The 14,227-nt window shown below is 48.3% G+C and overlaps 1 protein-coding gene across 1 annotated transcript in view; it reads left to right on the top strand.

The window, feature by feature from the left end:
- Positions 1-2,876: 2,876 nt before the first annotated feature.
- The window catches only part of nostrin (nitric oxide synthase trafficking), a 62,768-nt gene continuing 51,417 nt past the window's right edge, over positions 2,877-14,227 (top strand). The window contains exons 1-2 of the mRNA XM_078404590.1: positions 2,877-2,971; positions 12,063-12,148. Of these exons, the coding sequence (XP_078260716.1) occupies positions 2,945-2,971; positions 12,063-12,148 (113 nt within the window). The 5' untranslated portion in view covers positions 2,877-2,944. The remainder of the gene's footprint in view (positions 2,972-12,062; positions 12,149-14,227) is intronic.

Genomic DNA, 14,227 nt, shown 5'->3' with positions numbered 1-14,227 from the left:
TGACACCATAAGGCAGCAACTCTACTGCTGCGCCACTGTGCCGCCATGTTCTATGTTCCATTACAGCTGCAAACAGAAAGAATTAAGGAGGAACTCATTTAAAAAGGTTATGGTGATCCCTTTAGTAGCACATGTGGGGACAGGATGGGTGGTCTTTATTCTGCTGCCTTGGTGCCATGTCATGATTCATAAAGAACAACACCCGCTCACCTCAGTTTGGGACATCAATTAAAGTCAACATTGCCTGCAAGTTGGACATTAGGCCTTGCACATTCCAGAGTATTACTGCATCAAGATTTCAAGATTCAATTTATTGTCACATATACCAATTAAGGCGCAGTGAAATTTGAGTTACCACACAGCCATATGAAGTGAAAAGCAACAAGACACCCAGCCACATAAAATAAAATGTAACATAAACATCCACCACAGCGGATTCCACATTCCTCACTGTGATGGAAGGTAATAAAGTTCAATCATCCTCTTTGTTCACCCGCGGTCGGGGCTGTTGAACCGTCCGCAGTCGCGGCTGCCGACTGTTTGAGGCCCTCGCGTCGGGATGATCGAAACTCCCCGCGTCGGGACGGTTGAAACTCGTGGAAACGCATGGAGCTCCCGAGTCGGCCTCTTCTTACCAGAGACCGCGGGCTTCACGGTGTTAAAGTCCACAGGCCCCGCGGTTGGAGCTCTCCAGAGCCGATCCCCGGCAAAGGACCGCAGCTCCACGATGTTAAAGTTCGCGCCGTGCCCGCGGCATGAAGCGCCGGGCCGGTCTCCAGGAAAGGCCACCAACTCCTCGACGTTAGGCCGCAGTGGGGACGGAGATACGATACGGGGACAAATCACATCTCCGTCGAGGTCAGAGGTTGAAGAAAAGTTTCTCCCAATCCCCAACTCACCACCCCACCCCCCCCCCCACATAAAACAAACCAAGGAACAATAAAACATACTTTAAAATAATAAAAAACAGTGGAAAGGACAGGCAGACCGTTGGCGCCCGGTGCATCTAACATCTGCTACATCTGGAGGCAATTGAACTAGCCATAATTTCCAGGTCACAAGTTTCTGGTCAGGATCCCCGCATCACTGAGTCACAGGGAAGTGCAGGCGCTGGAATCTGGAACTAAACCCACAAACTGCCGGAGGAACTCAGCGGGTCAGGCAACGTCTGTGGAGGTGATGCCGGGGAGAGGAGGAGAACGTCTTCCAAAAAAGGGTCCCGGCCCAATATGGGGCAACTAAACACAAATTGCTGGAGTAACTCAGCGGGTCAGGCAGCATCTCTGGAGAACATGGAAAAGTGATGTTTCACAGGGTGCCGGAGTAACTCAGCGGGTCAGGCAGCATCTCTGGAGAACATGGATAGGTGACGTTTCACAGAGTGCTGGAGTAACTCAGCGGGTCAGGCAGCATCTCTGCAGAACATGGATAGGTGACGTTTCACAGAGTGCTGGAGTAACTCAGCGGGTCAGGCAGCATCTCTGGAGAACATGGATAGGTGACGTTTCACAGAGTGCTGGAGTAACTCAGTGGGTCAGGCAGCATCTCTGCAGAACATGGATAGCAACGTTAGGGGTTGGGACCCTTCCTCTGGCTCACTGTAGCTTAGTGTAGGAATAGTGTAAATAGGTCAGCATGGACTTGATGGGCTGAAGGGGCTGTTGCTGTTCTGTCTCTGCAGTAACTGTGCTGTGTATTAGAAACATATAAAATTCTTAAGGGATTGGACAGGCCAGATGCAGTTAAAATGTTCCTGATGTTGGGGGAGTCCAGAGCCAGGGGTCACAGTGTAAGAATAAGGGGGAGGCCATTTAGGACCGAGATGAGGAGAAAACTATTTCACCCAGGGAGTTGCGAATCTGTGGAATTCTCTGCCACAGAAGGCAGTGGAGGCCAATTCACTGGATGTTTTCAAGAGAGAGTTAGATTTAGCTCTTAGGGCTAACGGAGTCAGGGGGTATGGGGAGAAGGCAGGAACGGGGTACTGATTTGGGATGATCAGCCATGATCACATTGAATGGCTGTATTTATTCACAAAATGCTAGTGTAACTCAGCAGGTCCTGCTGAGTTACTCCAGCATTTTGTGAACAAATACCTTCGATTTGTACCAGCATCTGCAGTTATTTTCTTACACATTTGAATGGAGGTGCTGGCTGGAATGGCCTACTCCTGCACCTATTTTCTGTTTCTATGTGTGACCTTCTGAGGGGCAATCTTGGCCTACACTTTTACAGTCAGCCTGTTAACTGACGACAGCTCTGAACTTGTGTGTGCAGCAGATCTGCCCAGTGTGTACTTGCATTCATACCAATCCTTGTCCATTGCGTAATAGTGGGTTACACCCATCCATAAACAATCCCAATCGGATGAGTAATTTAGATCAGTAAAAGCCACAAAGCCAGGTGATAATTTGATGGTTTATTTTACATTAGAATCCACCAAGACCACCCCCCCTGTTAACCATCTGGGCTCTCAGATCCACGCCACACAGTGTGTTTAGTTTGTACCCTGGTATCTAGATGTGTGTGTGTATATATATATATATATAGAATAAAGTATCTAACTGTGGTCTACATTTATCTATAGTGTAGATGGATGAGTAATAACTGTAATGGAAAAGCCACAACTCTTGGATTTTTTTTCCTCTCTCTCTCTCATGAGAATTGAACTAAAGTTGGGAGGTGAGGGAGGGGTTATATTTTGACAGTGGTTCCCCTCCTCGTTGCAGAGGACAGAGTCTAATCGTGGCCCCTCTGTGCCCAGGGCGAGAGGGTTGGACTGGATGTGTGGTGGGCGGGCGCTAGGACCCGGGCGGTCGCTGCTGTTGTTGCCTTTATCAGACGACTGCTCAAAGTTCAAGTGCAAACTCGCTGCCTGCACCTTATTCCCTGAAACTTGTGTTAGTCCGGGGGCAGACAGAGACACACAGGGAGAGAGAGCAAGATGAAAGACCCCGTCAATGGATGCACTGTAAGTCCCATCATTTTTGTCCAGGTTTCTTGCTAAACTAGTGAATGGGAGGTGATTAGAAATCCCCTTAATTTAAAGTTGGGCAAAAGTTTGGGGTAACTTCTGTGTGTTGCAGATGTCAACAGTGTCAAACGTTTTTTTTAACTTGTTGCCCTAATTGCTGGCTGCCCTGAAAATCCGGTTGCTGCTTCGTCCAGAACTGTTTAATTTCCAGTGCAAGTACAAACGTGGGTTGATCCATGGAGTGAGTGAGTGAGTGCCTTTGCACAGCCCCAGACAGGCGTTGTTATCCTGTAGGGAGGGAGCTGTGGCTCAATGGATAATATAAACTCGGTGCGAGAGTGTAGCAAGGAACAACTGCACAACATGCTGGTTTAAACCGAAGGTAGAGCTGGAGTAACTCAACAGCATCTCATAGAAAGATAGAAACATAGACAATAGGTGCAGGAGGAGGCCATTTGGCCCTTTGAGCCAGCACTGCCATTCAATATGATCATGGCTGATCATCCACAATCAGTAACCCCTGCCTGCCTTCTCCCCATAATCCCTTGATTCCACTAGCCCCCAGAGCTCGATCTAACTCTCTTTTAAATTCACCCACAAAATGCTGGAGTAACTCAGCAGGTCAGGCAGCATCTCAGGAGAGAAGGAATGGGTGACGTTTCGGGTCGAGACCCTTCTTCAGGTCAGGCAGCATCTCAGGGGAGAAGGAATGGGTGATGTTTCGGGTCGAGACCCCTCCTCAGACTGAAGAAGGGTCTCGACCCGAAACGTCACCCATTCCTTCTCTCCTGAGATGCTGCCTGACCTGCTGAGTTACTCCAGCATTTTGTGAATAAATACCTTCGATTTGTACCAGCATCTGCAGTTATTTTCTTATATTTTATATTCACCCGGTGAATTGGCCTCCACTGCCCTCTGTGGCGGAGAATTCCACAAATTCACAACTCTCTGGGTGAAAAAGTGTGTTCTCACCTCAGTTTTAAATGGCCTCCCCCTTTATCCTTAGTCTGTGTCCCCTGGTTCTGGAAGAGAATCTCTGGAGAGAAGGGAATGGGTGTTGTTTTGGGGTCGAGACCCCACTTCAAGGAAAGGATCACCGGTCAGTCTACATTTGAGCACCGAGCTGGGGAGGGGTAGAGCAGGGAAACGGGCCCTTCGGCCCACCAGTGACTACTGGAGTTTCGCAGGGGGCCGGTGCTGGGGCTGCCACTCGGCACGTTGTATATCAATGATTTGGATGAGGGGATTGAAGGCTTTGTGGCCAAGATTGTGGATGATACGGAAATAGGTGGAAGGGCAGGTACAATACAATACATACAATCTATCTTTATTGTCATTGTACAGGGGTACAACGAGATTGGGAATGTGCCTCCCATATGATGCAATAATTTAATTAGCTAGTCAGTATTAATTTAAACAACCCAACGAAACAAATTGTAACAGTTTTAAAACAGAATAAAGTGCAAGTAGATCTGTGCCGGATCACTGTGCGATGTGACCATCCGGCTCAGCAGGACCGGTTCATAGCAGCTATGGCCCTGGGGATGAAGCTGTTCCTGAGTCTGGAGGTGCGGGCGTAGAAGGCCTTGTATCGTCTGCCCGATGGTAGAAGTTCGAACAGACTGTTGCAGGGGCGTGAAGAGTCTTTGTGGATGCTGGTGGCTTTTCTGAGGCATCGTGTGTTATAGATGCCCTCCAAGGCTGGTAGCTGTGTTCCGATGGTCCTCTGAGCTCTATGGACTACCCGCTGAGAGGACCATCGGAACACAGCTACCAGCCTTGGAGGTAGTGCAGAAACTTACAAGTAGTGCAGAAACTTACAAAATAGGTGCAGGAGTAGGCCATTTGGCCCTTCGAGCCAGCACCGCCATTCGATATGATCATGGCTGATCATCCAAAATCAGTACCCTGTTCCTGCTTTCTCCCCATATCCCCTGATTCTGTTAGCCCTAAGAGCTAAATCTAACTCACTCTTGAAAACATCCAGTGAATTGGCCTCCACTGCCTTCCGTGGCAGAGAATTCCACAGATTCGCAACTCTCTGGGTGAAAAGATTGTCCTCATCTCAGTCCTAAATGGCCTACCCCTTATTCTGCAAAGAAAGCAAGGACTCTGCAGAAGGACTTGGGCAGGTTGGGAGAGTGGGCAGAGAAGTGGGTGATGCAATATAATGGAGCAAACTGTGGAGTCATGCATTTTGGTAGAAGGAATAAAGGCGTAGTCTATTTTCTAAATGGGGAGAGAATTCAGAAATCAGAGGTGCAAAGGGACTTGGTTGTGCTGGTGCAGGATTCCCAAAAAGTTCATCGGTAGTGAAGAAAGCAAACTCAATGCTCACATTCATTTCAAGAAGGCTTGTGTATAAAAACAGGGATGTAATGCTGAGGCTCTATTAGGTGCTGGTAAGGCCGCATTTGGAATATTGTGAGCAATTCTGGGCCCCATATCTGAGGAAGGATGTGCTGGCTCTGGAGAGGGTCCAGAGGAAGTTTACAAGAATGATCCCAGGAATGAGTGGGTTAACCTATGATGAGCGTTTGACGACACTGGGCCTGTACTCGCTGGAGTTTAGAAGAATGAGGGGGGACCTCATTGAAACCTACAGAATAGTGAAAGGCTTGGATAGAGTGGATGTGGAGAGGATGTTTCCACTAGTGGGAGAGTCTAGGACCAGTGGTCACAGCCTCAGAATTAAATGACATTCTTGTAGGAAGGAGATGAGGAGAAATTTATTTAGTCAGAGGGTAGGAATCTGTGGAATTCTTTGCCACAGAAGGCTGTGGAGACCAAGTCGGTGGATATTTTTAAGGCAGAGATAGATAGATAGACAGATAGACAGACAGGCAGGCAGGCAGGCAGACAGGCAGACAGACAGACAGACAGACAGACAGACAGACTGACTGACTGACAGACAGACAGACAGACAGACTGACTGACTGACTGACTGACTGATTGATTGATTAGTACAGATGTCAGGGGGTATGGGGAGAAGGCCAGAGGATGGGGTTAGGCGAGAGAGATAGATCGCCATGATTGAATGGCGGAGTAGACTTGATGGGCCGAATGGCCTAACTCTACTCCTATCACTTATGACCTAATGACCTTGCCTGTACGAACCAAAAGACTGCATTTGAGCATAGAGTCAAGGAGAGGTAGAGCAGGGACACTGGCCCTTCAGCCCACTTTATCTGTGCTGGACCAAGAGTGTCCATTTGAGCATCGAGTCTTGGAGTGGTACAGCAGGGTGACAGGCCCTTCAGCCCACCATGTTTGTGCTGACCAGGTGGGCATATTTGCCTGTGCGTAGCCTAAATCTCAGGGGATGATTAATGAATCTAGCTCCATGTTTTTCAGCAGATTGTTAGCGTGTTGAGGGGGTGGCCTTGGATAGTGCCTGCGGACAATCCCAGATTGTTAGCGTGTTGAGGGGGTGGCCTTGGATAGTGCCTGCGGACAATCCCAGATTGCATTAATTTAGGCGTGCAGATGATTATTACCGTCCTTACATAGAAACATAGAAAACAGGTGCAGGAGGAGGCCATTTGGCCCTTCGAGCCAGCACTGCCATTCATTGTGATCATGGCTGATCGTCCACAATCAGTAACCCCTGCCTGCCTTCTCCCCATATCCATTGATTCCGCTAGCCCCTAGAGCTCCATCTAACATCTATTTAACTTGCCTACCATCTAGCTCATTAGAGAACATTGGACTATCTTTAATTGGACGTTATCTTGCACTGAATGTTATTCTCTTTATCCTGTAAAAGTACACTGTGGTCGGCTTGATTGTAAATGTGTATAGTCTTCTTGTTGACTGGATAGCACGCAACATAAAAGCTTTTTGCTTGACCTCGGTACACATGACACTGATAAACTAAACTATCTAACTAGCAGAAGGACTGTATTGGTGGCAACTGTAGCAAATGACCTGATAATTGAGACCCGGGTTCGATCCTGACTCCGGGTCCTGTCTGTTCGTTGGCTGTTTGTACGTTCTCCCCATGAAAGGGCGGCACGGTAGCGCAGCGGTAGAGTTGCTGCTTTACAGCGAATGCAGCGCCGGAGACTCAGGTTCGATCCTGACTACGGGTGCTGCACTGTAAGGAGTTTGTACGTTCTCCCCGTGACCTGCGTGGGTTTTCTCCGAGATCTTCGGTTTCCTCCCACACTCCAAAGACGTACAGGTATGTAGGTTAATTGGCTGGGTAAAATGTAAAAATTGTCCCTAGTGGGTGTAGGATAGTGTTAATGTACGGGAATCACTGGGCGGCACGGACTTGGTGGGCCGAAAAGGCCTGTTTCCGGCTGTATATATATGATATGATATGATATGACCACGTGGGTTTTCTCCGGGTGCTCCGGTTTCCTCCCACACTCCATAGACCTGCAGGTTTGTAGGTGAATTGGCTTCGGTAAAATTGTAAATTGTCCCTAGTGTGTGTAGGATAGTGCTAGTGATCGCTGGACGGCGCGGACCCGGTGGGCCGAAGGGCCTGTTTCCGTGCTGTTTCTCGAAACTAAACTAGATTGGTGAAGGGGGAGAGGAGGCAGATTGTATTCAAACAGGAGCTAACCCAGAGTACATTAAACAAGGAGGTAAAATTCTGACCGATGGAGACGCGTTTTATTGCCGCGTGTCCTGAAACGGGAAAATTAAATATTTACTAGCAGCAGCACAACAGATATGTGAACATGTTGTTGGAAGGAACTGCAGACGCTGGTTTAAACTGAAGATAGACACAAAAAGCTGGAGTAACTCAGCGGGACAGGCAGCATCTCTGGAGAGAAGGAATGGGTAACGATTCGGATTCGAGACCCTTCTTCAGTCTAGTCAGGAGAGAGGGAAACGAGAGGTATAGACGATGATGTTCTAGAGAGACAACAATGAATGAATGATATGTAAAAAAAGTTGCAATGATAAAGGAAACAGACTTTTGTAAGCTGTTTGTAGGGTGAAAATGAGAAGCTATTGCGACTTGGGTGGGGGAGAGATGGAAAGAGAGGGAATGCCGGGGCTACCTGAAGTGAGAGAAGTCAATGTTCATACCACTGGGCTGTAAGCTGCCCAAGTGAAATATGAGAGGCTGTTCCTCCAATTTACGTTTGGCCTCACTCTGACAATGGAGGAGGCCCAGGACAGAAAGGTCAGTGTGGGAATGGGAAGGGGAATTAAAGTGTCCGGCAACCGGGAGATCAGGTAGGTTCAGGCGGGCTGAGCGAAGGTGTTCAGTGAAACGATCGTCCAGTCTGTGTTTGGCCTTGCTGATGTTTAAGAGTCCACACTTTGAACAACGGATACAGTAGATGAGGTTGGAGGAGGTGCAAGTGAACCTCTGCTGAACCTTAAAGGACGGTCGGGGTCCCTGGACAGAGTCGAGGGAGGAGGTATAGGGACAGGTGTTGCATCTCCTGCGGTTGCTGGGGAAGGTACCTGGGGAGGGGGTGGTTTGGGCGGGAAGGGATGAGTTAACCAGGGAGTTGCGGAGGGAACGGTCTCTGCGGAAGGTGGAAAGACGTGGCTAGTGATGGGATCCCGTTGGAGGTGGCGGAAATGTCCGAGGATTATATGTTGTGTGCGATGGCTGATGGGGTGGAAGGTGAGGACTAGGGGGGGCTCTGTCTCTGTTGCGACTAGGGGAGCTGCGGGGAGCAAGAGCGGAGCTGCGGGGTGCCGAGGAGACGTGCGATGGGCTCCTCTATGATGGGAGAGGGGAACCCCCGTTTCCTGAAGAAGGAGGACATCTCGGATGCCCTGGTACAGAACACCTCATCTTGGGCGCAGATGCGGCGTAGACGGAGGAATTGGGAGTAGGGGAGAGAGTCCTTGCAGGAAGCAAGGTGGGAAGAAGCGTTGTTGAGATAGTTGTGGGAGTCAGTAGGTTTATAATGGACGTCAGTCGATAGTCTATCACCTGTGATGGAGACGGTGAGATCAAGAAAGGGGAGGGAGGTGGCCAAGTGTATAGTGCTCTGTAGGAATTCAGGAGGAACTCAATTAAAAAGGAATTAATAATAATAATAATAATAATGCATTACATTTATATAGCGCTTTTCAAACACTCAAAGACGCTTTACAGGGATTTCTAGAACATAGAGAAGTGAATAAATAGATAAATAAGTAAACGAACAGAGAAAGGAGACAGAAGGTGAGGTGACGGTCAGTGGTTGAAGGCAGTGCTGAAGAGGTGAGACTTCAGTGATGTTTTGAATGTGGTGAGTGAGGGGGAGTCTCTGACGGTTTGGGGTAGTGAGTTCCATAGGGTGGGAGCAGCGATGGAGAAAGCCCTGTCCCACCAGGATCTGAGTTTGGTCCGGATGTGGGGGGATAGGAGATTGGCAGCAGCAGAGCAGAGGGTGCAGGTGGGAGTGTGGCCTGTGGAGGAGGTCAGTCAGGTAGGATGGGGCCAGGTTATGGAGGGCTTTGTAGGTCATGAGGAGGATTTTGGTGTGTGTGTGCCTGTGAGAATGCCCCCAGGTCTATATAGTTCGGAGCTTATTTGGAGGTTGTCGTGTTTATTAGGGGCTTGCTTATCCTAATAAAGGGACAATATCCTGTTGGGGATACAGGAAGTGTCAGTAAAATCATTTTACATTCAGAAATAAAGGACAAATGAATGACCTTTCCCTTTGGGGCCAACCAGAAACTGTGGAGCTGTGAGGGACTATCAATATCCAGTTCCACTAGATTACGGAGAATAAGAAGCCTTTGAGGGTTAAAGGGGCATGTGCTGTTCTACCCAGAGGTTTGCTACACAAAGGTGAGGAAGTAATGTTTCAATTGAATATATTTAAGGCAGAGATGGATAGATTCTTGATTACTACAGGTATCAGAGGTTATGGGGAGAAGGTGGGAGAATGGAGGTTTGGAGGGAGAGATAGATCAGCCATGATTGAATGGCGTTGACTTGATGGGCCGAATGGCCTAGTTCTGCTCCTATCACTTGTGATCTTGTAATTGAATGGACTGTTGTTTTTTCCTTCTTCAGACTAGTCGGGGAAAAGGGAAACGAGAGATATAGACGTCGATGTAGATCATTGATTTAAATGGCAAACAGCAATGGGCCCAGCACCGATCCCTGAGACACAGGCCTCCTGTCTGAAAAACAACCTTCCACTATCACACGGTCCATATTCCTCGTGGGTGCCTCGTAAAGCATGGTGGTGCAGCGGTAGAGTTGCTGCCATCACAGCACTTGCAGCGCCAAAAACCCGGGTTCCATCCCGACTACGGTTGCTGTCTGTACAGAGTTTGTACTTTCTCCTCGTGGGTTTTCTCCGAGATCTTTGGCTTCCTCCCACGCTCCAAAGAGGTACAGGTTTGTAGGTTAATTGGCTTGGTATCATTGTAAATTGTCCCTAGTGTGTGTACGATCGTGTTAGTGTGCGGGGATCGCTGGTCGGCGCAGACACAGTTGGCCGAAGGTCCTGCTACACTGTGTCTCTAAACTAAACTAAGTCACCCTGTGTTTCCTTCCATGACGCCAATTCTCTATCCAGTCAGCTAGCTCTCCCTGGATCCCATTGCGATCTAACCTTCCAGAGCAGCCTGCCGTGCAGAACCTTATCAAAGGCCTTACAAAAGTGTACAGAGACTACATCTACATTAGTTTAGAGATACAGTGTAGCAGGACCTTTGGCCAACTGAGTCCGCGCCGACCAGCGATCCCCGCACACTAACACCATCCTACACACACTAGGGACAATTTACAATTATACCAAGCCAATTGTAGTTGTACAGGGCCCTAGTGAGACCGCACCTGGAGTACTGTGTGCAGTTTTGGTCTCCAAATTTGAGGAAGGATATTCTTGCTATTGAGGGCGTGCAGTGTAGGTTTACTAGGTTAATTCCCGGAATGGCGGGACTATCATATTTTGAAAGACTGGAGCGACTAGGCTTGTATACACTGGAATTTAGAAGGACGAGAGGAGATCTTATCGAAACCTATAAGATTATTAAGGGGTTGGACACGTTAGAGGCAGGAAACATGTTCCCAATGTTGGGGGAGTCCAGAACAAGGGGCCACAGTTTAAGAATAAGGGGTAGGCCATTTAGAACTGAGATGAGGAAAAACTTTTTCAGTCAGAGAGTTGTGAATCTGTGGAATTCTCTACCTCAGAAGGCAGTGGAGGCCAATTCTCTGAATGCATTCAAGAGAGAGCTAGATAGAGCTCTTAAGGATAGCGGAGTCAGGGGGTGTGGGGAGAAGGCAGGAACGGGGTACTGATTGAGAATGATCAGCCATGATCACATTGAATGGTGGTGCTGGCTCGAAGGGCCGAATGGCCTCCTTCTGCACCTATTGTCTGTTGTCTATTGTCTATCCTGCCCTTGTCAACCTACTTGCTAACTTATTCAAATTTGTGAGACAGAATCTGCATCTGCATGCATCAAGCTACGGAGCGGCTACTTTGCAGATTTGCCTAATGAGAGTTAATGTTAAGAATCAAAGTATGAAAATGGTGGAGTCTGTTTGACTATCTTTAATTGACCTTTTTCTCTCGGAGGGTAGTCCGTGTGTGGAACGAGCTGCCAGAGGAAGCTAACGAAGTGGATATAAAATGCCTTTTAAAAGACATTTGGACAGGAGTATGGGTAGGGAGGGTTCAGATGGCTTTGGGCCAAATGCAGGCAAATGGGACTAGCCCAGTGTGCCAACTTGGCACACCATGGACACAGTGGGCCGAAGGGCCTGATTCCATGCGACTCTAGTTGGAGGTCCTGTCTGTGCATTCCAATGACTGTGCTGTAGAGGGTTACTGTGTGGGAAAAATAAATGATGCTAATTTGACGTAGACATGATGGGCCGAAGGGACTTGTGTTTATGCGACGTACAATCAGTGTTGTGCGCCTGCCTGTTTTTCGAAAACTTTTTAAAAAATGAATGTATAAAATGAGTAGCAATAATTTTAGGTTGTGATGAGACTGTGTCCCTTCAGGGTGTCGGGGGTTAATGGGGAGAAGGCAGGAGAATGGGGTTAGGAAGGAGGATAGATAGATCGGCCATGATTGAATGGCGGAGTTGACTTGATGGGCCGAGTGGCCTAATTCTGCTCCTATCACTAATTCACCGGTCTCTGATTGTTTTCAGTATGACCGCGTCTATCGGCACATCAAGAAGTTTGCCAAAACCGGTGACAACTACTGCAAGGAGCTCATCTCCGTCCTACAGCAGAGGTAGAGTACGTGCGGTCGGTGGCGACGTTGTGCGGCGTGGTGAAATCAGTCGTTTCATTGTGGAAGGATGACCTTGTGTCACGTACTCAATTAACTATTGGAAGGACGTTTTGTCCCAGACCGTGCTGGTCCGCCTACAGCAAGATGAGAAGTACTCTTGTGATGTTGTAGAGTCCCAGAGCTGTGCACCACGGCAGCAGCAGCTGGCCCTTCGGCCCACTTTGTCCATGTCCCATCAATTACTGGACGTTACCTTGCACTGCACGTGATTCCCTTTATCCTGTGACTGTAAACTGTGGACGGCTCGATTGCAATCATGTTTCGCCCACCCGCTGACTGGATGGCACGTAGTGAAAGCTTTTCACGGTAGCTCGGTGTAAAGTGACAATAAAGGAAACTAAACCAGTTGACACGTTGAGCTAGTCCCATTTGCCTGCATTTGGCCCATGTCCCTCTAAACCCTTCCCATCCATGTATCGGTCCAAATGTCCTTTAAATGTCATCATTGTTTCCATAGCTTCCTCTGGCAGCCCGTTCCAGTTACAGACTACCGTCCGAGTAAAACAGTTGCCCCTGAGGTCCCTCTTAAATCTCTCCCCTCTCGCCTTAACCCTGAGCCCTCTAGTCTTAGAATCCTCTACCCTGGGAAAAAGACTGTGAGCGTCCACTCTATCCATGCCCCTCACGATCATGTACACCTCAAAAAGTCACCCCTCACCCTCCTACTCTCCAAAGAAAAAAGTCCCAGCCTGTCCACCCTTGCACCGTAACTCAAGCCAGCAAGCCCAGGTAACATCCTGGTCAATCTCTTCTGCACCCTTTCCAGCTTAAAAGGGCCTGTCCCACTTAGGCGATATTTTAGGCGACTGCCGGCGACTGTCAAAGTCGTAGCAGATCGCCAAAATTTTCTTTTACCCGACGACAATGACCACGACAATGCCGAGTCAGGTCGAGATTACAGCGTCTTCTGAAACATCGTGAAATTCCCACGCTGTCAATGCTTCTCCGGCGTCCTAATTTTCGCTGAAATCACCGACAAGTCTGTAATTACTTGAGAGCTTTGAAATATAACATCTTGCCCGGGTTACTTGAAAACCAAGCTTCACGGTAACAAGGCATAAACTGGATTGACTTCCAGTTTACTAATAGCAGTATTAAGAAATTTAATTTTAAACGTGGTTAAATGGATTTTTGTGCGGAGTGTTGGCGTTCTTTGAAAATGTACGGGAGATGCATATCTGGTTTCTGGGTTGCATATCTGGGTTGGGAGCCCACTTTAAATGTAATCGCTGATGGCCATAAACATCGGGAAAATTCTCACGCTTACCTGACCGTCAAACTGTCGCCTCCAATCAACCTGTCAATTGTCCTGACGATAAATAAATTGGTTAAACACAAGTATTTTATGGTATCTTCAAATGACTTTTCTTATTTTAATATTACGTGCTTCCAAATGCATCAAAGAGAACCTAGCAAACCTGGGGACAGCATGCGACAGCGCCCGCAATAAGCTACGATACCTGGCGACAAGCCAGCTGTCGCCGAGAAATTTCATACTGGTTGATTTCTCAGCGACGCGCCGAGATCCACTACGATTCTTTGAAGACTCCTCACGATAATGCCCACGACACCCCGGCAAACTGTCGGCGACAGCCTAGTCACCGGCAGTCGCCTTAAAATCGCCTAAGTGGGACGGGCCCTTTAATGACATCCTTCCTGGAGCTGGGTGACCAGAACTGCACACAGTGCTCCAAGTACGGTCTCACCAACGACTTGTACAACTGCATTATGATGCCCCAACCTTTGTGCTCGATACCCTTAAGTTCAATTTCAATTCAATTTTTCTTCAATTGGAAATTTAATTAAAGCAAACGCAATAATAACACCACTCAGGTTCTTCAGATATTCCAGTTGATTTAGAAATTAGGATTGAATTTAGGACTGCACGGTGGCGTAGCGGTAGAGTTGCTGCCTCACCGCGCCAGAGACCCAGGCTCGATCCTGGCTACGGGTGCCGTCTGTACGGAGATTGTACGTTCTCCCCGTGACCTCCCGTTTCCTGAGTGCTCTGGATTCCTC

Source organism: Rhinoraja longicauda, chromosome 8 (assembly GCF_053455715.1).
Source record: "Rhinoraja longicauda isolate Sanriku21f chromosome 8, sRhiLon1.1, whole genome shotgun sequence".
Taxonomy (NCBI): domain Eukaryota; kingdom Metazoa; phylum Chordata; class Chondrichthyes; order Rajiformes; family Arhynchobatidae; genus Rhinoraja; species Rhinoraja longicauda.
Note: the sequence above shows the minus strand (reverse complement) of the source record. Positions and strands in the feature narration are given on the sequence as shown.